This window comes from Rhododendron vialii, chromosome 9a (assembly GCF_030253575.1).
Source record: "Rhododendron vialii isolate Sample 1 chromosome 9a, ASM3025357v1".
Classification (NCBI taxonomy): Eukaryota; Viridiplantae; Streptophyta; class Magnoliopsida; order Ericales; family Ericaceae; genus Rhododendron; species Rhododendron vialii.
In genome coordinates, this window is record NC_080565.1 from 37,244,869 (window position 1) to 37,270,413 (window position 25,545).

Here is a 25,545-nt window from a genome sequence, read left to right on the forward strand (position 1 = left end):
TGTAAAAAAATCAAGCTCATATTTAATGTTGATTAATTAGTGATAGGACCACAAAAGTCACTTTTGGCATATATTTTGCACTATGAATAACATTTTTCTCGACTATTACGGTATTACCCTTCAACCCTTTATGAAAAAAGCTAATGACAATCCAAGAGTTGGTCGAGTGGTAAGTTGAAGCATGATAACCACTTCATGAAAGGTGTGTTAGGGTATGACAATCCAAGAGTTGGTCGAGTGGTAAGTTTAAGCATGATAACCGCTTCATGAAGGGTATATACTATATATGGCTAATAAACGAACCGAACAGTTAATTGACTAAGTTTTATAGTTTAATTTGAAAACTTAACAGAGTTTAAAAATTATATGCAACTGTAACTTGTTTATGAAACTAGTCAATTTCAAACGGGCTTTAATCAAATCAATGCCGAATAATATGTAACTTGTTTATGAAACTAGTCAATTCCAAACGGGCTTTAATCGAACCAATGCCAAATAATATGAATTTTCTAAATACCATAAGTCGAACGAGCCGAATAATAGCTTGTTCCAACTTAGTTTGAGATTTAACAAGTTTTAAAACAAATATTCGAACTTGATTTGTTTATGAAATAAATCAATCTCAAAACGAGCAAACACGAGCTCGAACTGGAGCTATTTGGTTTGCTTATTAGTCTTGGGGTGTTTTACTTTTACATCATGAGTTCAAATGAGGTGAAAATAGAAGTTTTGATCATTTTTCAGAAAACGTACAAGTCTGGTAGCATTGACCAATGAAATCTACCAATGCCGATTTGCAAAATAGGAGTTCCATCATCCAAATTCCAAACACAGCCTTAGACTAAGAACCACAGGCTGCTGGGCCATGTACATCTATCCCCTAGTTAAGCCCCAAGGCAAACATTGTTCCAAGTCCCACCAGAGGGCATGCAATATCCAGTAGCGCTGTATATAGAACAGTTATAGCTACATCCTACCCAGAACTTACAACTTCCAGGTCTCTGAAAACATAAAAGGACAATACAAAATCTCATCTCAGATACCCTAAAGTTAGAATATTTAGCACTGTATCCCGAGTAACCAGTTGTATAAACTATGGGCTTTAAAGAAAACGAAACCCGGTAAGGAGCCACTTCCTAAATCTGAAATTTAAGCCAAGAATCATTGGCGCGAGGAAAGTAACATAAGAATTGTCACTGTTACGTACAAAAATGAACTATAGCTCTTGTTTGGCAGACTGTGTGTCATTGCTTCTTTGTGGGAATAGCCACCGAAAGATTTGCCATAACTTACTGGTGAGCAACATCCGCCCTGGTTCTTCTATCTTCAGATCACAGAGTGTGTTGTAGTCATGCTTTAAATGAGGAGCAACTATTCTTTCCTGGATACAGACAAGGTTTCTCAGCCAAAAAAAAAATTGAGGAATGCTATCAATAAAGCAGGTAAATTTGCAGGAATAGAAATTTGATACCTTGAAAACTTCAAATGGACAGAAATCAGAATTACCACATCCCTATACAGGAAAATACAACACATAATTAAAAACTTGAAACATGTAGAGGAGAGGCACAATAAAGCATAAAAAAAGCTTGCTAGGGTGTAGCAAGTTCCATCACAGTTGGATATGAATATTCCGGAAACAGTATAAAAATACTAGCAAATAGCTTCGGAGATGAAAGCTTGCTAGGGTGTAGCAAGTTCCATCACAGCTGGATATGAATATTCCAGAAACAGTATAAAAATACTAGCTAATAGCTTCGGAGATGAATGAGTAAATTCCACCTGAGTGAGCTATTTCTAATCACAACCATCTACAATCTATTCTAGGGAGCCCCTTGAACAAACTTTGAAAGCAAAACGAAGCCAAAATCAAACTGATGCTAAACACAATATGCACTACCAAATAGCATCTATTGAAGAAACTAAACAAAAATAGAGAGAGATGACTTGTGAGGACAGAAATCTACAGCATTTTGCAAAAAATGGATAACAAATGCTTACTGGCATTGGAACCGGATGTTCATTATGAAGTACTTGCACAAAGTACTTGCTTGAAGACTCAGTTGGACAACTATAAAGTACTAGCATATTATTCCCAGCAAAAGGCGCCACTGTACTGCCCGTCCAGTTTCTTCTCTGAGGAGGCTTTGGAGGGAGTTCCAAGGGTTGTTCCTTCTGTATTTTCTCAAACTCTGAAATATACAGCGATAATGTACTTAGGGCAGCATAAAAAAACAGAATTTTTTTAGAAGCAGCAGAAACATAATGGGCATTTCTGGTATAGAAGACAATATACATGTATTTGAAAAGTATCAAAAGAAAGAAAATCCTTTAAACGTAAGGAAACAAAGAATTGCATGCATGTATAGCCCCAATAGTAGAGACCCAATTATAAGACTGGAAGCACTCACCAGATCCCTCAAGAAAGAGACCAATCAGACATGAGAATGGAACCAGAGTCTCAGCGTGAGCAAACCTCAGTCTTGCATTTTCATAACTACCAGGAGCACGTTCTTCTGCAGTAAGAGAAGGTACCAGTTTTGAACAACTACAATAACATTAAAGCATCATTCTGTATTGGGCGATGCACACATATGCAAAATAGTAGAACAATGTATCCTTTCTATTCTTTTTTTCCCAGCTTTCAACTTGAAGACTTGTAACAAGAAGTTTGAAACACAATAACTCAGATAAGTTTTGTAATAGACGCCATGCTGGGGGAATTTTTATTCCTAGTATTGACATATTAGACCCAATAAAAATCAATTAAACACAACTGCAATTCGACAATGATAAGATTCATGGGAACTGAAAAGTCAACGAGAAGAATCATATGACCCAGAGGTAAAATTCCCAGAATGACATCACATAGTTTCTAGTTGCTAAAGAGGTTATATTAGTTAAACCAAGGTCAATGTTAGCCAACTAATAGTCCAAGTTCTCCAAGAGAGTATCTAACGACTCTAACCTTCTTTAGCCTTAATTGCTTGTTCCATGGCCTGAACAACGTCTTCAAGCAGTGGCACTCCCATCCGGTAGTTTAGTGCATTACCATAACCCTTTAATATGAACATTTCCACATCATCTGCCCACTCCAGCAAAAGAACCTAAAATGTTTATATTTGGAAAGTTAGCAAGAGCCAAGATACAAACAATAGGACTAGCAACGTACATAATTTGCATATTTAAGTGGACAACCTATGCAGAAGTGGATAGTAGATATCATGATAGGTAAATAAGCGACAAATATACATACCTCAGATGGGGTGAACAAAGCACAAGCTTGATCAGTTATATTCAATAAGGATGCTTCCTATAAGATAAAAGTTTAAATGAACGACTGGAAACGGATCTCACTCAGATATCCACATAGATTACAATAACTTGTACAGAAGTAAAAAAAGAAACGAGATATGAAGATGTAAGAGGGTACTAATAATCACCTCCTTGCACAAAAACCAGAGAGAAGACATATCCTGTCTTGTAAAATTCAGTCCATAACGCTGCACTAAGGCATTGGTGATTTCATCCAAGATAGGTTCCTTAAGCTTATGAACAGTGGGCTCCTGACTTTTCCTGAAGTCCTGCATCCAGTGATCTAAGCAATAAAAACAAAGAAGGACCCTTTGATGCAAAATTGAGCACATAAAGCCTCACTAATGCATTCATAATTGAGACAAAGATAGGTTTCTCAAGCTTATCCATTAGTTGGCTCCTCAAATTATTTAGATCCTGTATACAGAGCTCGAAGAGATAAAAAGGAAAAAGATATATGAACCAGCAAGCTTGCAACTAGACAGCAACCAAAAGTAAGTTGCACGAAGTTTATAAGCTGTGCACATCAAAATAAACTTTGGATGCATCTGGTAGTATTCACAGCTAGAAATTGTTGATGGAGTTGTTCCCTGAATGTTCTTTCAAACTCCATGCTAAGATACATAGCAAGTGCAAATTAATTATGGAGGATCTGCAATGAAGAAGTGAAGTCGTCGTTGTAGAATAGAAAAACGTATGAAGATGTGATGCAATCAAGACTGGTGGATTTATTTGGGTCCTTGAGAAGAAGAGCAAATGTTTTTCTATATACGTGTACGTGATAATGTAATACTGTTGAGCTGTGTAGAGAGAAAGAAAGGTTCACTTCTGTACCTTGTATCTCTGACAACAATCGTGGAATCTCAGGCAAATATCGCTTGCACGGCTTTCACTGGATACTGCAAAAGCTCGATGATGCCCAGGTCCAAGATTTCCTCTCCCGCTAAACAACCCCATGCCAAATGCTACAGCACTAGCTGATGCCCGCGGAATCTATCATATAATGCATGTCAAAGGAAATGAGATGAATAAAACTAGCGAATTCTAATAGCAACAAGAAAGTAAAATATGACATTAGTGCGACGCAAAAAGCCTTGTAACTGATCCAAAAAAGATCAGTGGAAGCTTGACCCAACAGCATTTATGTCAATGAGTAAGAACCAGCTCAATAGTCATCCCTTCGCACAAGTGAATAAAAGAGGGAGAGAAATGTGTGCCAACCTGGGTTGCCTTTATTGGATACACGTCCGGGTGGTAATCCTCATTAAACAGCTGTGGAAACTTTTCTCTGATTCTGATTGCAAGATGATACAGTTCTTCTTCTCCTTCCCTAATTAATTCTCCACCCTTGAACTTCCCTTTCCAAGGAAATTTCCACCCCCAAAGTAAGGCAGGAACTTTCTGCAAATCTGACTCCTTCTCTTTTGCATCCTGTAGAAGTACTTCAATACGCTTATCTAAATCATCCATTTCTTTTATTCTTCTTTTGGTAGGAGCACGCGTTCCATGCCTTGCCTGGGATACAAACACTGTCATTAATGGAAAGCCAATTCACTTTAACCCTCACCATAACAGTGTATTGCAAGTCAAACTAAGTAAAAGCAACGAAAACTACCATAGCAGAAAAGTTTCCAGCTTTCTGTTTAAGTTTTGGCTAATTCTCAATTTCCAAGAATCTAGAACAAGCGTGTGCACTTTTTTTGATGAGCCCATAGAACATATATCCTGGCTAAGAATATGATTCTAGCAAGTGACACAATTTGACACACAAGCTGCTTCTACTTCAGGATAGGAGGAAATATATGTACTGTGTACAACCTCCAACTGTTTAATCACGCATGTGGGGGTAGGGGGGGAGGGGTGATTTATTGCAGCCTCTTTATTATTATTATTATTATTATTCCTCTCTCCTCATGGTTCTGTCGTAGCTTGTCTTAAAAGAAAAGTTTTCTGTTTTCCTTTTTTACGACATTTCATTGTTCTTTGCTTTTGTTTCTTTCCTTAAGGATTTACTGATAATAATTCCTAGAGGCACCAAAGGAGCCTTTTCCATAAGGCTCGAATAACACATATCAACACTCGTCACTCACCAAGCGTATCTACTCTCCGGTTCTAGCCCTTGGCTACCTCTTGCTTTTGTGCAATAGCTGGCGGGTCTTGTGAAAGAGCATGGCGGGACCCAGAATCGAAATGGTGAGGCTCTAATTAATGTTCCTCAGCTTGACATCTACAAATTTAAGGCCTAAACACGTTCACAAGAAAGGGAGTAGAGCAAACACAGAAAACTTAGAACGAGTCTGAGTCTTTTGGATTATATTATGTAGCTCAGCATCCATATCAAGAAATGTACAAATGGTAAGTATCAATTGAAAGTTACATAGTTTATGTACAAGGTAGTTCAGCATTTTACATTAAATTACCTAAACAAGGCATGCATATATGTCACTGCTACAATAAAATTCATCCCAGATCAATATGCAATCAAATTTCATATTGCATCGCTTATTTCGAAAATGATGGCACAATCACTTTCCAGTTTTGAATATCCAGAGTCGCAGTATTTGACAATATCAATCGGTTGCAACGACAGTTTGCCCTAGTAAATGAGAATTACCAGCAGATTTAGATGGATAGGAGTACATTGGTCTGGAATGTTAGAAGGCACAAACGAATTGTCAGATATGTCCTTTACAACTTCATACCTACTCATCAAAGAAATCAGAAATGAGATAGAAAGCGAGAGAGAGCAATTCCATTGATCAAATAAAAAACATCCTCAAAGGAGATTAATTACATCAACTTCATCGCTAGCGCCCCCCTTGAATAAGGATGTATAGTAACACAAATGCCAAAAAAGGGGGGGAAAAACTATCATTCTTAGTTTCATTTGTAGTTTTTGCATTCACATAGTACTGCTATAGGTACATATGCTTTGTACATACCATGTACATATAGATTTTGTGAGGCCCACCCGGAGTCCTACAAAAATGATCCGAACCGCCCATTATTTTTAGAATATTTTTTTTATGAAGCCTTGTAAAAAATCAGCTCAATCCGATATCGGTAAGGATTTTTCCGGAATGCGTATGGACAAAACGGAGCAGTTTTCGACCTTACAAATTCATAAAAAATCCTTACCCATATCGGATTAAGCTGATTTTTTACAGGGCTCCGTAAAAAAATAAGCTCAATCCGATATCGGTAAGGATTTTTCCGGATGCGTATGGACAAAACTGAGCAATTAAGTAGTTTCCATCTTACAAATTCATAAAAAATCCTTACCGATATTGGATTGAGCTGATTTTTTACAGGGCTCCATAAAAAAATGTTTTAAAATAATGGGCGGTTCGAATCATTTTTGTGGATCCCAAGGTCGGCTCCACAAAACTCATATGTACATGATATGTACATACTCATATGTACTCATAGCTTTATTGTTTCAAATTGTTGGTTACGTTTTTCAAGCTAAGGCAAAGTTGAATTAAAATGGCGCCACTACATGGTGAATTTTTTTTTTCATTCGGGTAAGTCACTACATGGTGAAATTGAGCATCAACAGATGGGATTATTGCTTAAATTTGGCCAATGATTTTCACATTCCCCATTTTGATACATGCACCCCATTTCTTGTATTCCAGCGTAAATTTTCTACGGAATTATTCCACTAAAAGACAAAAAAGAGTGTGTGATAATCATTTTCCTTAAATTTATAGAAAATTCAGCTAAATACTTCCTAACAGCCCCTTTGGACTGTGAGTAAGGGTGTGATAAAAAATACACACTCCGTCACAAAAAGATTGTACGGTCACGAGAACTTGGAAAAACGCATTTTTATCAACAATAATTCAAACTTTTTATGATAAAATAAAAGAACTCATTGATATTTAGTAATAACTAATGGCAAAAGGTTTGAATTTTTTTCCAACAAAAATGCATTATTTTTACGTTCCAGTCCACGTGAGTGATTTGGCAAGAACCTCTGATCCTTTGTTTTCTTTTCTTATCAAATCCCTGAATCCAAAGGGGTTGTAAGTGTTGACAAAAAACCAAGACCAATCCCTAGAACTTGAATTCAGCGTTCAACTATTAAGCAGTACACGACGCGACGAAGGAAATTCAGAGAGAGAAATCAGAAAACCTGGAGACGGTGGAGAGATGTTTCCTAACGTCGAAAGCTTCTTCGGCGTTTGAGCGAACGAGTGCAAATAAAAACAGAAGCAGAACAATCGCCATGGCCGCCTTCTCCACCCTCTCTCTCTCTCTCTCTCTCTCTAGATGGGATCGGTGGGAATCAAAAACCACCGAACAGAAGGAAATAGAGAGAATTGGAAGTGCGCTTTTATCAAAAAAGAAAAGAAAAGAAAGTGCGCGGGTATATGAATTTAGAGTTTTTTTTAATCCCTGAAACTATCACTATTTTTTCTACATCGTCTCTAAACTATCAAAATTATCAATTTCATCCCCAAACTAACCAAATCCAACCCATTCAATCCAAACGGTAACGGCTGTCAAAATTTTGGAGAGAGAATTGATACTATTTCAGTATTTCTGTCAAAATTCTATTTCTTTCTTTTGCTTAAACTCTTACAGAAGTTTGAAAGACTGATAATGCTACTCTGCTGCTAGTTAGGACCTAGGGTCTTTTAGTTAATTCCTTGTAATTTGTTGTTGCTGTTTCCTGTCTTTGATTGAGTTTGCTTTCTTAGATAGCTAGGTGTTGCTTTGGTTTATGTTTGGGGGTTTGGACCTCCCCTTGAGATTATGGTTTATTTGCTTTCTTAAAATGGTTAATTTAAAACCCCCTCCCAAAAAAAAAGTTATTCTTCTCCCACTAGTAGCTCACCCTGTGAAAGCCGACATTGTGAGAGGACAGGGATACAAAACTGTTACATGAAATATGCCCCTCTGCTCACCCCGTGAGTATAAAAGTTCCCAAGACCTTGTTCGTTTGAAGATTGTGGTTTGGCTTTTGAAGGATTTTTTAAACAAAAAAATCTGCACCCTATTTTGAACAAGTGGTCAGTGTGAATTTAAATCACAATAAGTCTGCACCCTATTATGGACAAATGACTAGTGTCAAGTCAAATCATAATGTCTGCACCCTATTATTGGACAAGTGGCCATTACAATAAGACTGCACCCTATTAGGGACAAGTGGCCAGTGTCAAGTCAAATCACAATAAGTCTACACCCTTTTCTGAACAAGTAACCAGTGTGAATTCAAATCATAATAAGTCTGCACCCTATTATGAACAAGTGGCTAGGGTCAAGTCATATCACAATAAGTATGCACCTTATTCTAAACAAGTGGCCAGTGTGAATTCAAATCACAATAAATCTGCACCATATTCTGGATAAGTGGCTAGTGTCAAGTCAAATCACAATTAGTCTGCACCATATTCTGAACAAGTGGCCAGTGTGAATTCAAATCACAATAAGTCTGCATCCTATTCTGGACAAGTGGCCAGTGTCAATTCAAATCACAATAAGTCTGCACTCTATTATGGACAAGTAGCCAGTGTCAAGTCAACTCACAATAAGTCTGCACCCTATTATAGACAAGTGCCTGCACCTTATTCTAAACAAGTGGCTAGTGTGAATTCAAATCACAATAAGTCTGCACCCTATTATGAACATGTGGTCAGTGTCAGGTCAAGGTCAAATGTCAGCGCCTTTAAAATGGATTACAGGACTATAACGAGATAACACATAGTACAATCCAATACTCAAATACGATCAAACAAACAGCCCAAGGCAAAGATTGTTAAACTTCATTGAGATAATACATAGTACAATCCAGTACTCAAATACGATCAAACAAACAGCCCAAGGCAAAGATTGTTAAACTTCATTATGGGACGATTAGAATCACCGAAAAGGGCAGCGCTGCAAAACAACCCAACTTCATACACCACAGCCTTATGGTCCCAACCGGGGCGAATTACCAAAGCAACATCAAATTGACCGCAGAGTGGCTTCGCGCCACCGGTCCATCGCAACTACTCAAAGCAATCAAATTGTGGAGAGAAATGCAGATTTGAGTCATAGTATCTAGATTGCCAAGGTTCAACCAGCACAATGAACCACAATAACAAGGGTGGGTATGCAGACGCGATTTCCTCCACACAGCATGGAATATATAGTAACATTTTTAAGCATGGATAACTGATAGCTCAAGCACTTGTGACTGAAATTGATATATTACGTAGATGCCCAAACTGGTCCCAGATTCTACCGTCAACATAACTTCCTGTATCTAACCTTTAACACAAAAATCTCTAGTTGGAAATCCGAAACCACAAAACACTGCAAAGTGAAAACCCCCATAAACAGCAACATAGAACAAGACCAGATTCACCATCATGCAATAACTTCATCTTCCCCGCGGAGGAGCATCTGATCAAAGTGCCAGACTCCTGAAATCCCAGGAATAAGAACCGGGTTTCAGAGAACGATAGAGAAAAAAAGTAACACATGCAGTATAACAGGTCAAAGAAAAAAAAAAGCGTGAAAAGTGGATTCGATGTTGAGGGGAGGAGTTCGAGGTCATACCATGTCCTTTGCCCACTCTTCTCAGCTGAGCGACATATTCTGCGATCTTCTTAATGGCTTCCACCTAATAAACAGAAAAAGATTGAACCCCAAAACCAGAAGAATGCTACATACATTTCAGAAGTAATTTCTACATGTGGGAAATAGTAGTTCACCTGCTCCTTTAGAAATTCGCTTTCAACAAAATCGGCCAACTGCACATCATTGTTCCGGCTAGCCACCTGTTGTCACAGCGTTTGTTAGTACCGTTAACAAGAAGCCTCTCCTTAAAACATCTAGATAGATAAGAAATCCAAACAGTATGGATTAAAAGGATCAAACTTTACGACGAGGCTTAAGGAATGGAATTTCAAAGGACATTTTCTCCAAGATTTATATTGAGTTGCTAAAATATGGAAGTCTCTAAAAAGAATTAAAGTTAACGAACAATGAAGAAAGACAAAAAATGTCTTACGGCGTGCAAGTTCAAAAGTTTTTCGTTTGTCAACTTCTCCAAAGACAGCGCAAGCTCCATTGCTATATCAACAAAATAGAGGAATTAGTTCTAATCAAATAAACTGAACAGATTCTGAATAATGCTTAGAATAAGAGTTCATGTGTGAGGAGAATGAATGCACGCGAAGTCGCGAACAAACAAACAAAATAATCTTGCCCTTTGCGAGAACCAACTTCTTGGCTTCTTGTTCATTCAGCATTAGTAACACCAATATATACAGAGCAATAACCAGAAAGAACTAATGTGGGAAGCCCATCAGCAGTTAGAACACTACAAACTAACATAGGTATACCAAGGAAGTCCATATGGAAGAATTTGCACATATGCCCAAATGAAAGCTTCTTACTTTATCAGAACACAGACAAATACTGCCGCTTGAAGTTCAACCACATTCATGTCTCCAAAGGGACATAGAGAGGAACAAGGCTAGGCACGAGACAGCAACTTAAAGAATGGACCAAACTTTGTGACCTATACATATTATAATCTAACGCTAAATTGATCTCTTTTTAACAGAATAATGACCTCCTGGAAGTTTGTCTCTCTATATGTTTCTAATTTCCATAAGATACTCAGTTACAAAAACCAATCTAAGACCAAGAAGATGAACATCTGGATATAACTATATGCGTAAAAGCTGCAGAAAAGCATGTTTAATTCGCATCATATTGCAAAAAGAGCATTAAAACCTACCATACAATGCATCTCCTTTCTCAACGTGATCAAACTCGGACAATGGCATCTGAATGGATTGCAGTTTCACTTTCCCACCACGTTTGTTCTGAAATTGATAGGACGGTAAATATCAGGACTCAGCTGCGAAACAAAACCTACTCCAATTTTTCCAAACGAATTGAGAAACACCAAAACAATAATCACAAATCACACCTGATACTCCATCAACTTCTCCGCGTGCTCTCTTTCCTCTTCGCTTGATTCCTGGAAAAACCTACAACAAAAAATCACAAACTACAAGTCAGATTCCCATTCTACCAGAACATAGAGGAAAACCCCGCGTGGAAATCAAGAACTGATGGAATGATTACCTTGCAAGACCCTTAAGAGCTACGTTGTCTCTATCAAAGTAGGCAAACATAGCATGGTACACATAAGAAACATTGTACTCCACACTGTCAATTACCACAAAAACAACAGTTCAGAAAAGTGTACAAATCCAGAAACCAGAGCCCCTACGACTAATATCTGAGCAATGTTACATACACACCCACCAAGCACACCTCCAACCACACCCCACACACATATGTATGGGGTCGACATTAATAGTTGTGGGGTTCACACATATGTGAATACGTGTGAGAGGTGTGGTTGGAGGTGTACTTCGTGGGTGTGTACTTATCATTTTCCCTATAGATGAAATGTAATCAAAGTACCCTGAGATCAAGAAAAAGAGCACTCTACATCATTCAAAAGTACGAAATATGCGCATCTCCAACCCTTCAGCGAAACTTTTATTGTTTTTAATTCTGATCAGAAAATGGCAAAAAGATAAGCTCTAATTCTTCCACGAAACAATACCCAATTGAAGGACAACCTATGTTTACCCCATAAAATAAAGGAAGCGGATAACCTTGAACCATTCAAAAAACCATTTGATGAAGTGTTTAACATAGGACCCACTGGAGCATTCAGTTTTCCACCAAAACAATGCTGGGTTTTAATTGCCCAAGGGAGCATAGAAAGCAGAGAAGTGCTTGGCTATGAGGTTGCATGTTCAAATCTGGCCAAACATTCCAAACCTTGGAGCAAAGGGAGGATTTGCCCGGTGTTAACTTCAGGGCCCGGACTTAGTCGAAGTGCGAGCAAACTGGCTCGGACATCCAAGTTATTTAAAAAATAATGTTGAAAAAGAAAGAAGTTTTGAAGAAAATCCGTTGGGAGTGATTGATTTCAGAATTAAGCAATTGAAAGGATTAGCCTTTTGAGATAGCCTACAACAGCAATCTTTACGGGAACCATAAAAACATATACCCACTCCAACATAAATAAATCGATTTACAGCAGAGTAATCAAAACCCACTTGATCTGCTCATTGATGGCGGCTTCACAGTGATCGGCATACTTCTGGCGAGCGAGAGAAGCTTGAGGGACATTAGGGACGAGCATCAACTCCTTCTTCACCTCTTCGAACGGCTCAAACACCACACCCGTCACCGACCGACTGTTCGAAGACGAAGAAGAACCCTTGGACGCGCACACAACCACTAACCCATTTCCGCCCTTCGATTGAGAAATTCCAGAGGGTGGCCGATTGTCACCCTCGGTGTTCAAGAGAGCGAATGCCGGAGCAGTTTTGAGCAGCATGGTTGTGTAGAGAGAGAGAGAGAGAGAGAGAGAGAGAGAGAACGGGGAGGATCAAGAAGCGGTGAAGAGAGCAGGGGGGAAATGGGCAGAGTGGAATTAGGAAGGGTGTGTGGTGTCGATGAGCTATAAGAAGGTATACTCGGGAAAATTTATTCAATGATTTTCGGAGCAGTATAGTGTGGCATGTAAGGTTATTGTGATTGATCCATGATTTTCTGCATTTGGTGTTTCAGAAATAAAATGAGATGTGATTGACTGATTGTGAAAGGTTATGCAATAATGGGGTGTCAACAAGACGAGAAGAATGCGAAAAATACAATTCTTGATTCATTTTTAACGTTTTTCATGACATTATTACAGATAAAAAGAATTGTAACTTTTTTTTTTTTGACTTTTTCCTACCTTGTAATTGGCATTTTTCTATTGTGAATGGTGTCGAATAATGCTTGAAAATTAAAAAATAAGACTTACCTATTGATGCAAAATTATTGAGAAGTCTTACAGTATGATTTTGCGACATTCCAATGGATTAGCAATCACACAGTCAGTATGGTACATAGTTAAATTGCGAAAACATGATCACATAAAATTCTAAAGAAAGTTTGGCCGACACATAATCAAATTTAAGCATACTGATTACTGAGGTCCCATTTCCACTAACAAAAACTATTAAAAATTTGATGCATTTTACCAACTCGTTTTTACTAACAAATTTTTTTTAATATTTTACTATCTCGTTTTCACTAATAAAGTTCTCAACAAAAACTGTTTTTGCTATAGTAACTCTACTCACAAATCTATCAACAATTTATTCACCATCGAAAATAACTTGACATTTATCAACAACTTAATCACTGCCAAAAATACCAAACAACTTTTCAATTATAAATAAAATTTTACAAATTTTTCACTACCGGAAACACTCGTGATTGTGTAGAATTAGTTTTCTCCGTAAATTCGTAGTAGTACGTAAATGTTTAGCATCATTATGGGGGTGTTTGGACAAATAAGCCACTTTTGGCTTATTTTTTGTCCTTATTCAAATTTTTTTTGTTTCACTTGGCTTATCTTCATTTTTTTGGGGATTATTGCATCCTCATGACGAGAGGAATCCAAAAAGTATAAAATTTTGATCGAAATCCAATATTTTTTGAATAAAAACGAAAAAAGTGACTTATTGACTTATTTTTGTCTTTATGTGACTTTATTTGACTCATTTTTGGCGAAAAAGCCAGTGGTTTTTTTAAAAGAACAGCCCCTATGTTGGAGTGGTAAATTAGTCCATGTGTTGTAAAAGAAAGGAGTTGAGACATCACCACATGATTTATTTTCCTAACTAGTGTTAACCCATCTTAGTTGGAAGGAGACAGTTGTGTGATTTAGGTAAAAATCACGAGCACTTAATCGGAAAGTGGAAGGATGCACTACAGCCTTTGAATCAAATGAATCCAAATCATTATAACAATTTGTTCTCATACTCTTTTATTTTATAACAGAGATAAAAATGATCAGCAAAATGAGGCGAGTGTCACGACTGTGGGCCGTTTAAGGGGATGACACGCCAAAGGCTGAGATTTGAGTGACCGAAGAGGGCGCGTGGCATGCTCGTGGCACATACGGGAGATGTTTCTGGTTGTCTCGTGGAATGGCAACTTGCTTGAAGGGTCTGATCACTTCTGTCTCGGGGAAAAAAAATTCACATAATTTAATGGTTGAAAATTTTTCGGCACATAAATTTTCAACATAGAAGATCCTGTCTCTTAGCTTGAGGCAGTTGGTATCTATTGTGGGCTCATTGTTCAAAGGATGACAAGCTAATTGGACTATTCCTTGAGAAACTGAATTTGTCAAATTGTTTGTCTCATTTCTCTTTACAGTGGGATCCGAGTTCGACTCCTACGGGGAGCAAGTTTAAGGTTCAAGGTTATGAATAATCTCTGAATTTCCTGTTGACTTAACATATTAACACCTCGCTGATGTATATACCGTATGACAGGAAAAAAAAAAAAAAGACTTTCCTTAGACATTGACATAATGATTCAAGTCTGTTCTGTTTTTTACTAAACCTTCTTTTTCAAAAAAAAGGTTTTTTGAACTAAAATATAATGAAAATGAGAAATGATTTTTTAAATTTTTTTGCACTGTTTAAAATATCTCAATGAGATCTATTAAATAAGATCTATATTGGTAGAAAAATTATTCGCATAAACACATAATTTTTGATCTTGAAATTACCTTATTTTCTAGAAGTTACGGTTTTTTTAGAAAGTGGAACATATTTTGTGCCGACCATAGGAGTACCACAAAAAAAGCAGTTAACGGAGATCCATATTGGTGGAACTTCCACATTTTGTGCCGACAATAGGAGTACCACAAAAAAAGCAGTTAACGAAGATCCATATTGGTGGAACATATTTTCTGCAGTGCGGCTCGCACTAGAGGGCTTGTAGGGCAGCTAATTCGGCCGTTCATTTTGGCACCAACGGCTCGGATTTAATCTAAACTTCTATTGATCCGATTCATCCATTGTTTGGATTAAAATTCGAACCGTCCATTACCGAAATGAACAGCCCAAATGCACCTTACAGTGCCTGTAGAGCACCCCACACTACAGGATCCCCGGATGGAGATGGCAAAGCGAGAGAGAACAAAAGAAGGGAGAAGACAGTTTGAATCCCCCCAACTGGGAAAATGTGGGTAGTGTAAATAGGAATTCAATTTTACTGTTTTAACCCCACAGTTTATTTTACGTGGTGTTAACGAAGTCCATATGGAAATTAAGATTTAATTTGTCAAATTTAGGAAAGTGAAAATGCGAGTCAGCCTCAAAAGGACGTCCACACCAAATGGTGCTCTTATTTTATATATTGGAATTAATGCTTGTCCGTACCTATAACACTATGCACCCCGGTTGGACGGACTTGCTAGCTAGTAGGGTTTTGGAATTGAAAAATCGGTGGCATTTGCGTAATTACTACAAAAAATGTGGGCACTTGCATTACATTTGCAAGTTCCTTCTCAACCTTTGGATTAAATGAATTTCAACTCTTCTAACAACTTATGTTTGTATGGGGCACTACTATAATGATTCATGTCACATCAAATACCAAATTGCATTGAAGAGGTAGGAAGTTGTTACTTTTAAGCAAATTAAGCTATAACTAAAATTTCACTATCAAAATTCAAGTCATGCAAATGTCTTTCTTCGGCATGGTTTTAGGACTTAGGCCCCGTTCCAGAACGGATTTTAAGTCCTTATTTTTTAAGAAAGCAATTTCAAGATAAAAAATTATAGACTTATTGAAATCTAAAAATAAGCAATATGGATCTTGTTTGAAAGATCTCGATAAAATCTTTTATATGATGCAAAAAAAATTTAAAAATTATTTTTCATTTATATTATTTTTTAGTTTGAAAATGTGAAATAAACTGCTTATTTTTTAAGAAGGTTTCTGGAACGGGGCCTTAGAGCCTTGGAGTATAAATAATACTAGGAGAGTGCTAGAGAAACCGACAGAGGAATCGACGGCCGCGCCGGGTCCACTTCGGCGATCGGACGGTTGATCCAAGCCGTTCAAAAATTCTAAAACAAAAATCAAGTGGGCCTTACGCGAGAATTTACGGCATCCAATGCGTGTAGATGCTCAATCCAAAGACCCCATTTTTTTGTATATATATGTATATATGTCTCAGATCGACCGTCCAGTCGGTGCCTCCTCCGCCGGTTTCCTTATCATTAGCGTAAATAATAAAGGTCATCAATGAATCGACCATCGTACCATGTCAATGATATCCACACATGCCTACTGCATTATCCGTACAATTTCGGTGTGGCGTTTTATCAAACACGTGGTGATAATGGCACTACTTGGCCATGGACCATTTTGCAGGCATCTAAGAAAGGTAGTTAATGGCCAAACTTCACCTTAAGCCACGAAAAAATAGAATTAAAGAAATAGAAGTGTAGAAATCGTCCACCATATATACTTATCAAATTGACGACTTCTAAAAATGTAAAAAAAAAAAAAGATGCAGGAAATGGGCAAAGAAATCTAAGACGAATCTCAACGTATAATGGTTTACCATCCAAATGACGACCATAATCACTTCTGTTGGTCCAAATAGCAACCCAAGAGGGGGAGAATTGGGTATCTCAAATATAACGAGGAATTTAAAAACTAATTGACTAATTATTCAAGATATTCTACCACAACTCATTATTCAATAATATATCAATTTACTCATGCAATATAGATATGCAAAACTGAAAGTAAAGAGAGTAGGGAAGAAAGAATCGAACGCAAGGATTTATAGTGGTTCGGTTCGCAACTTCACGGCCTAGTCCACTCCCCAAGTGTCCAACTCAGGATTTGCTGCACTATCTCCAATAGTTACAATCCTTCTAGCTTCGCGGGTGCTAGACAACCTTTACAACGAGCAATCTATCCCCAATCGCTCCGACTAATTTTGACTCCGGTGCTAGTCACACCTAACCCAACTAGTTTTGACTCCGGTGCTAGTAACACCTAACCACCAAGTGATTTTCTCTCCAAAATCACTCACAAAAAGTAATCACTCACAATAGTATGAATAAGGGTGTACAATCCCTTTCACAATGAAGATCAAAATAAGAACTGTCTCACACACAAGTGTATAGATATCAAGATGAAAAGTTGAGTTGATTGACTGATTTGCAAGTGATAGCTCACGACAGTTTTTCTTCAAGAGTTCTCTCCCTCTCGTGTCTTCCTTCTTTTCTTGTATTTATCTTTCAAGAACCAAAATAGCCGATGGAAAAACTTGATTTCTTTCCTCCTAATTTATCTCCACCATTAATTCTTCCATCCAAATTCCAACTAGCCGTTAGGAACAATTTAGGTAGTCATCATACCTTTTAGGCAGACAATGATTTCTTCCACTTGACTTGTTTGCTTCTTCAATCTAGAAATCAATCTTCCACTTACTTAGCCCATCAACTAGCCGTTAGAGATAATGAAGCTCCCAAATAATCTTCAATCTTCCTCCTTGATTAGCATTTGCTTTCTACAAAATCTCTTGTAGCCAATTAAAAATTAGGAGAAGACTTGTCCTTAATCTTTTTCCTTTTAATTCAAAACTTGACCATTGAAGATAGGAATATTGGTGAAGAATTTTCCCATGTTTACTTCAACCAAATTCTACAAAATAAACATGAATTCAGTTGAGTACCAAATATCACAATATTAATTATATTTCTTTTCAATAAAAATATATTTTGTTATCATCAAAATCAATAAGGTATTCCATAGAAACCTTTGGGCTAACAACTTCTTTGGTTTTTGTCTCATGTAGAGATCTGAGTAACAAACTGTTCAAAAAATAGAAGATGAAAAAAATCAAAGATGCTTCTGAAAAAGACAAATTACAAATTACAAAGGTGTCTTCGATGGAAGATGCGTCGACTGCAAATAAGAAGACTGGAAATTTGGCAGCGGCGGTGGAAAAGATGAGTAAGATTAAATCATAAAGTGGAATTTCTCTGAATGTGGTTCAACGGGCTCTTTGATGGAAGGTGCGTCAACCGCAACTAAGACGACTGGAAACTCAGCGGCGACGGTGGAAAAGATGAGGGAGATTAAATCATAAAGAGAAATTTCTCCGAACGTGGTTCGAACGGATTCTATCAAAGAGCCCCTAAATCTATATCAGAAGAAACGGAGTGGCGAAAAAAAGTGGAATTTCTCCGGATAAGGTTCAAACGAACTCAAGGCCGATTTTTTCCTAGAAGCGCTGGTACGTAATCAGTTCGATGCAAATCTAATTACTACGTACAACATATATTGGGGCGCAACTGAAGAAGAAGACGAAGGGGGAGGATTTGATTTTGCATCATCTGGTTTTAGAACGGTGGCAACTGGGTAATTACCCGAAAGTGCATGGGCACTTGTCTTGGATATGAGAAGTAGCACCTCAACCCTTGTATCAAATGAATTTCATCTATTGAATCAACCTTGTGTTTGTGTGGAGGCTCACACCCTTGTATTTTATTATAGATAGACGGTTGTAACGAAAATCACGCCAAATGTAATTCTAATTGACCGGAGCGTAATTCCCTTCCCCCAAAATGAAAATTATTCGGGATTTCACGAGCAATGCTTATCTGTCTCAAGTGTGGATCGTACCCTCCTTTTATCTCGTGCAGCGGTGCCGGTGCTACGCCGACTGCTCTGTTTCACTGCTTGAAATTCACCGCTCAACTTCTCACCATCCGTCTCGGTAATCAATGGTCTGAATTTAAAAAAAAAAATCATTTTAGAATTCAAAACACTTTCGGATGGTGAAATTGAGAGCGATGGAGAAAACGGTAGGGCGTAGACTTTCTGTTTCTCGTGTCCAAATATATGATTGCAGCATAGAGTTGGTTCCATAGAAACCCTCTTTTTTCTTTTTTTGGTGGAGAGGGATTACAAATAATTCAGTTTATAGCGTGGATGGAATAAATTTAAACTTGGATCACGCTGTCCAAGCCCACGTTTATGCTTGAGAATGTCTAACGAAAAGTCCAAAGCTAAAATAGCTCAAGTATTCGTAAATTTAACTTGCTTGGCCCATCAATTTCCGGCCCAACTTGTCACCAAACACAGAGGAAAATGGCAGAGTACTTAAAAAGTTAAAATAACTTCTACAATATTCCTCAATTGAAACAAAATTGAATTGCCAATTGACTTGGTTAAACTCGAAACCAATGGCTTCTCGGCTTTTGATTATTGGAGACACTTATACGAAGGTCTCCAATTAGGTGTTGAAGAAAGAACCGTATTCTAAAACAGATTCAGAATATACTTACATATCTTCAAGATATGAGGATTTGTTATGTCATTTTCAATACGAAATCAATTCGTACGAGAAGAAAGATACCTCGTCTCTCAATCCGATGATGATTGTTTGATTGACCAGTTCAATGACTTATCTGATGACAAAGTTAACCTAGCAGAACCTATAGTTGGAGAGTCCTTCCCTTCAGAAAAAACTAAAGGTGGCAAAAGAAAAACACCAACTTTGATCCAATTTTATGGCACATTAACTATAATTCGTCATCCTTGTATTCCTTTAACCAAGTAAAGGAAAAAAAAAAAAAATGCTACCTCCGTCCGTGTTTGTTTGTCCACTTTATTATGTACACCTTAAAAAATTGTATATATGTTTCAATACGAATCTCTAAAAATATGCAATATGAATCTTATTTGGAAGATGTTGAAAATCTTGAAACCCATTATAAATTAAAAGGTACGAACAATTTAAAAACGATACGCATGTCGAAAAATGAACCAACAAACAAGGACGGAGAGAATAGAAGATAAAGTTGGAAAAGAGAGGTGTTACATTTTTCAACTATGGAGTGGTAATTATTATTTTACCAAAGCGAATCCAGCGAGATTACCAAGGTAATGTCCTAACCATTTAATTTTAGTCACAAATTAAACAGCACATAATTAAGGACCGATTAAACATCTCGATAATGAGTCTACTTTCATGTGACCACGACGCTGCTCATTTAATGATTGCATTGGACCTCGCGCGGTCTCTTTTTTGATTTCTTCTAAGGTTTTGAAAGATGTCTGTTTTTTGTTCCCTTGGTCACTACTATATGTATCCTCAAACTTCTCAAAGAATCCGGTAATCATAATCACCTTCCTAATTAAGTGCTAGATATCGTAGGGTGAGAATCTTAGACACGAGCCGCTAACACGACACAAAATCCTAAACGCATGACACGAATACGACACGGTGCACACCTCTATTGGGATACAAAAATGATATTCACACAACGATCCAAACACAACAACTTACACAACCTCTCATATACATGTGGGCTCCACACACATTACTATGCGTGAGTCCCACATGTATGTGAGAGGTTGTATAAATTATTGTGTTTGGATTGTTGTGTGAGTAGCATTGTTGATTAAGATATCCCCATCCTTTGTAGCTTGCCTTGGGGGCCGATCAGATACCAATGTTGGGTACCACCATCTTCTGTGATGTCACCGGCTGGAAAATAAAAAGCAAAATAATACCATCTTTCATTTTTCACTAGTATAAGAAGTACTTAAACCGAAACTGCATTTACGTTCGAATTCGAATTGTAAGCCAAATCACAAGACCAACAGCACGGGACATGCTGGGAAGTGCTTCAGTAGTGGACATCTCGTGTCTTTCGTTGTAGTGGAAAATGTTTCATTGATTGACAATATTGTCTCGTGCTATCATCGTTGCACCAACATTTAGTTTCACACATTCTGCAAAAAAAAAAAACTTTAAACTAATTAAGTTGGGATGTTACCCTAATCCTACAGAAGACCAGTGGTAATTCTTTCAAAATGAACAAGTTTTTATTTTGATCAGTCTATTGAAGACTTGAGCCCCCCCTACAACTGTACGTAGCTTGCCCTTGGGTCCATTGCACAACACTCTGCCCAAATGATTCCAAATGTTTTTCAAAACTCAATGGTACTTTAGTTTATAACTAAAGATGTTTCTCATGTTAGATTCTATTATGATTAGTCAAACCAAAATATTTTTTTATTTTGGCAGTTTCCTAAATGTGTAACAAGTTGTTGAACTAATGTCCACTTCAAGTTCCCCCATAACCTTTTCTTCTTTCTTTGAAATTCAGACTGTACATCCCGGACCACCTCGGAAGAATTTCCATCGTCTGTTTCATAGTCCTTTCACACTTTTACAGGCAAGTTAACCCTAAGAATATTGCTAATCAGAAAATCAGAATCAAACTTGAGACCTTAAAAAATAGCAAACCCTCAAGTCGCAGTCCAACATAACTTGACGAACCCCTAGGGTTAGTTCCCACATACCTTATGCCTACTTTCGTACTATAAATATCCACACTGGAGTCCATTCTCCACAACTCCATAGTTGTGTTTTCTTAATCATCTTCTCTCTCCTCCCCTCTCTCTCATCCTTTTTCTTAGCTACCCCCACTTTTAATTTCTCGGGGACTAATTCTTCTGACGAGGAAATGGGTGGAAACATTTCCCCTTGTGCTTCTTGCAAGTTGCTGCGACGTCGCTGCGCCAAGGACTGCTGCATCTTTGCTCCTTACTTCCCTCCCGATGACCCCTACAAGTTTGCCATTGTCCACAAGGTCTTTGGTGCTAGCAACGTTGCCAAAATGCTGCAGGTCTCTCTCTCTCTCTCTCTCTCTCTCTCTCTCTCTCTCTCTCTCTCTCGTGTCCAGACCAATGTTTTATATAACCAAAGAAAGTGTACACAAAAATAAAGTCAAGTTTATGTGCTTTGTGATTGAAGGAGCTTCCGGCTAATCAGAGAGCAGATGCAGTGAGCAGTTTAGTATACGAAGCGAACGCAAGGATGAGAGACCCTGTCTATGGCTGCGTAGGGGCGATTTCCTACTTGCAAAAGCAGGTGTCCCAGCTTCAAATGCAGTTGGCAGTGGCTCAAGCAGAGATCCTCTGCTTCCAGATGCAATCACAAGAACCGGCTGTCCCGATGATCAGCGATCATCATGATCAGCGCCTGATGGACGACCCAGATGACGACGGCTCGTACTTTCTCTGTCATAACAATCTCCTCCATCAGTACCTCGGTTTTGCCTCTCCTAGTAGCAATGTAACAATTCAGGACTACTCTCCTGGGAGAGAGTCTCCATTTGGACACGACATGGTTTCTTCTTAGTACTGTAACTTCTAACTGCAATATATATACATATATAAAAAGTAGCACGTCAATTAATGTTTTCTAAAATAATGGTTTTATGTCTACCGCTCTGTTTCACCGCTCAATATCTTATCGTCTGTTTCGGAAATCAATTACTCAGATTTAAAAAAATTCGATCCTAGGCCATTTTTTTTTCACGAGCCAATAAGCATTGACAAACGTTAATCGCAATAAAGCGAAGGATGAGTGAGAAAACAAGGGTGTAATACGTACGCGAAGTCAACATTAGCATGTGGCTCGGCTCATGGAGTTAAATAGCTTTTTCTTTTTCTGTTCCAAATTAATAAACAAATGAAGCTTCTCTTACAGCATTATCTCCCATGAAAAAAGACTAGTGTGGTCATCTCAAAATACTAAATTGTTAAATTGCTAGACTTATTTTGTTGACTATTATATCCCTCTAGATTTCTAGCTCTAATTAATAGGTCAAACTACAGCCCTGCACGGTCTCAATAGCTGAGCGAGACAAGTGGCCAGTGGGGGTCACTTGACCCCACTTCACTTGATTTCTCAATAAGAAAAATTATATTTTGCATCCGATATCTGATATTCCCAACAATAGGCTCTTAATATGCTATAAATTGCTGTTGTTTAAACTTTTGACCCCATATATCATAAATAAATTCTGAATCCGCAGAAGATGGCCTACGTGAAATTTAGGACATTGCTTTGTCCGTTGATATATTAAAATATATGATCACTTTAAGTGTAGGGCTAATACGTTATTTGAAGCATAATAGTCTGGAAGTCCGAGTATCGTACACAAGGGAATATCATTACAGCTTTGAAAATAATTTAACAAAGCGGCTAGGTCTAGGAGATTTTAACACTCATAACTTGAGTCAATAACTTTTTCTCTCGAATTACTCGGGTTGAGATATGCGTCAATGATCTCCCAATCCGAAAAATTTATCCTTAAGCCCATTTACTAGAAAAGGAGTCGAAACACCAAGAGAGTTCTAGTAGTCATTTAGCAAACGCAAAGGATGACATAGCTCCAAGCATCAATGCGTGGCAAGTAGACTTACTCTTGCGAGTGCATGATCAAAGAGATTAACACCGCCAAGATTTAATAGACAAATACGAACTACATTGATTTCCAACTAACTTGAAGATTTATTGAGAAAAACATGATCAACCTAAGTCATGGAGTGCTAATCAATCCATGGCCAAGCCTAATTAACTACTCATTCATGCTAGGAATTGAATCAATAAAGCTAATTATTAAAAGCATAATGAAATTCAAATTAAACTAGAGATTAAGATAGATCAAGAGTGTAGCTACAATTTTAATGAAGAGTAAAACAACTAATTACAATTATCTAAGGTAGAAAATGCAGGATTTAAGCAATAACAATAGCAAGAGTAAGAGTAAGCAACAAGTAAGTAAAATCTATCCTAGATCTGGAAATGAGTGTGTTTTTTGGATATTTGTGACATAAAGAGGTATTTATACAACTCCACTTTCTCTCACAAAATATCTCAGAAACGACCTAAAAACTTGCCACGTAGACCTTCGGTATCGATACACCCAATAATACACCATTGGGTGTATCGATACCGGGCAGCTTTGACTGGGCCGTCGTAGCCACTCGGTATCGATACAAGTAATGTTGTATCGATACCCAAAGTCTACGAACTGACTGGGATCTGCTTGCACACGGGTATCGATACAACACTCTTTGTATCGATACCGGCTTCGAAATTCTTGAATTTTCAACTTCCGGCTTGGCTTCCAATGATCTTGGCTACCTGACGGGTCTTCGACTCTTCGTTCTTGGGCCCCGGTGGCTCCATTCTTGATCATTTTGTGTCTTGGATGCCTCCGGCTTGGATTTAAGCTTTAAAACCCTCTTGTTACGCGATTTTCCTACAAAATGAAATAAACTACCATACGCGCAATATCAAATAAAGTACTAATTTAACTAAACATAAAGCGATAAAACTAAGGACTTAAGCACTAAGAATATGCATTATTGGGTGTTTATCAAACATGATCAAATTTTTGCCAACCATTTGGCCATGTGTGAGAGAGCAAGAAAAAACAAGTAAAATTTTTAGCCAACCACCATTTGTCCATTTGACACTAGCTAGCAACTGGATTGAAGAGCTCTTTTTAAGTATCTCCTATCCCAGTTCAAGAATTACAAGCTCTCTACACGTTTGTGGTAAATTTTGCACTCCTCATCATGACATAATGCGTACGTAGATTGAGCGGCTAGTAAGCATTATATAATAACATCAACTAAGATTTACTATGTCACTACATGCATGGCTGTGTTTGATTGCTGGCCGGACTACGCTATGTGACGGCTTGAGAAGAGTCACGTGTGAGGATTGAAAAGCATAGTGACATAGTCGTTATCGCTTTTTACGATAAGGAGGGATTACGACTTCTACATAATTGACCAGAGACGTTCTTAAGCAAAACCGGATTAATCTCTTCCTCCAATATTTGGTTGGGCATGAGATAAGGAGTGTGCGTGATCAACATTGAGGTGAGATCGATCAATAGTTTTAGGATTAACAAGCTCCATATCGGGGCTACGATCGGTAGTCCGGTATTACACATCTAGACGGACTACAAAGTTAGAGCAATAAGATATATACAATCCCATGCATCCGAACAATTGCACATCAAGCGGAGAATAATTAGCTTGAACTAGTCCAATCTTGTGGCTGCTGATCCATCCTCGTATCAAACATGCACTAATTTCTGCAAACATTGTATATACAGCACAACTTTTCTTGCTCCAGATGATTTTTTTTTCCATTAATTTTGTTCATTCTCCGCCAACCGACGGCCACCTCGTGGCAAACAGTCATTGGATCCTTTTCGGCAAAATCAGGATTTTCGATAAGTGGTGTCAAAAATTTGAACCAATTCACTTTTCTAGAGGGAAATGACGGCCAATGGCGTGTTTTGATGATTAATACCCGCCAATGACATTTTTAGCATTAACAAATATTCTCAGCATGTCTTTGGTGGGTATTAATTATCAAAACACGTCATGAGCCGTCATTTTCCCCTTTTCTAGTTGCTAATTGAAAGAAACAATTAGAATTAATTAACAAGTTAATCGAAAAGTAGATATATATTAATAACAAAATGCAGCTTCAATTTA

General features: G+C 37.8%; 3 protein-coding genes and 1 long non-coding RNA gene across 6 annotated transcripts; 2 read left to right on the forward strand and 2 right to left on the reverse strand.

Annotated features, from left to right (window-relative positions):
* Positions 1 to 903: 903 nt before the first annotated feature.
* On the reverse strand, positions 904 to 7,679 carry LOC131301491 (uncharacterized). Of its 3 annotated transcripts, none has more exons than XM_058327830.1 (11): positions 7,454 to 7,679; positions 5,930 to 6,017; positions 4,537 to 4,830; positions 4,150 to 4,308; positions 3,444 to 3,584; positions 3,257 to 3,313; positions 2,969 to 3,107; positions 2,412 to 2,516; positions 2,002 to 2,192; positions 1,472 to 1,513; positions 904 to 1,381 (listed from the first exon to the last, which is right to left on the reverse strand). In XM_058327830.1, exons 1-11 carry the CDS (start codon positions 7,546 to 7,548, stop codon positions 1,217 to 1,219), a joined length of 1,476 nt encoding a protein of 491 aa, XP_058183813.1. In that variant the 5' UTR covers positions 7,549 to 7,679; the 3' UTR covers positions 904 to 1,216. The 3 variants fall into 3 exon arrangements, with proteins under 3 accessions (XP_058183813.1, XP_058183814.1, XP_058183815.1); XM_058327831.1 differs by having other exon boundaries at positions 4,537 to 4,844; positions 7,454 to 7,515; XM_058327832.1 differs by lacking the exon at positions 5,930 to 6,017 and having other exon boundaries at positions 7,454 to 7,597.
* A 1,027-nt stretch (positions 7,680 to 8,706) lies between these two features.
* On the forward strand, positions 8,707 to 9,334 carry LOC131301437 (uncharacterized). Its single transcript, XR_009191280.1, has 3 exons — positions 8,707 to 8,840; positions 8,973 to 9,027; positions 9,106 to 9,334. It is a non-coding gene; the product is annotated as an uncharacterized LOC131301437 (long non-coding RNA).
* A 150-nt stretch (positions 9,335 to 9,484) lies between these two features.
* Positions 9,485 to 12,969, reverse strand: LOC131301436 (ferritin-2, chloroplastic-like). Its single transcript, XM_058327735.1, has 8 exons — positions 12,402 to 12,969; positions 11,410 to 11,493; positions 11,252 to 11,312; positions 11,057 to 11,144; positions 10,322 to 10,383; positions 10,023 to 10,088; positions 9,868 to 9,931; positions 9,485 to 9,731 (listed from the first exon to the last, which is right to left on the reverse strand). The coding sequence occupies exons 1-8, from the start codon at positions 12,683 to 12,685 to the stop codon at positions 9,676 to 9,678; spliced, it is 765 nt and encodes a 254-aa protein (XP_058183718.1). The 5' UTR covers positions 12,686 to 12,969; the 3' UTR covers positions 9,485 to 9,675.
* An 8,565-nt stretch (positions 12,970 to 21,534) lies between these two features.
* On the forward strand, positions 21,535 to 22,378 carry LOC131299863 (LOB domain-containing protein 12-like). Its single transcript, XM_058325437.1, has 2 exons — positions 21,535 to 21,863; positions 21,992 to 22,378. Exons 1-2 carry the CDS (start codon positions 21,702 to 21,704, stop codon positions 22,376 to 22,378), a joined length of 549 nt encoding a protein of 182 aa, XP_058181420.1. The 5' UTR covers positions 21,535 to 21,701.
* Positions 22,379 to 25,545: the final 3,167 nt, after the last annotated feature.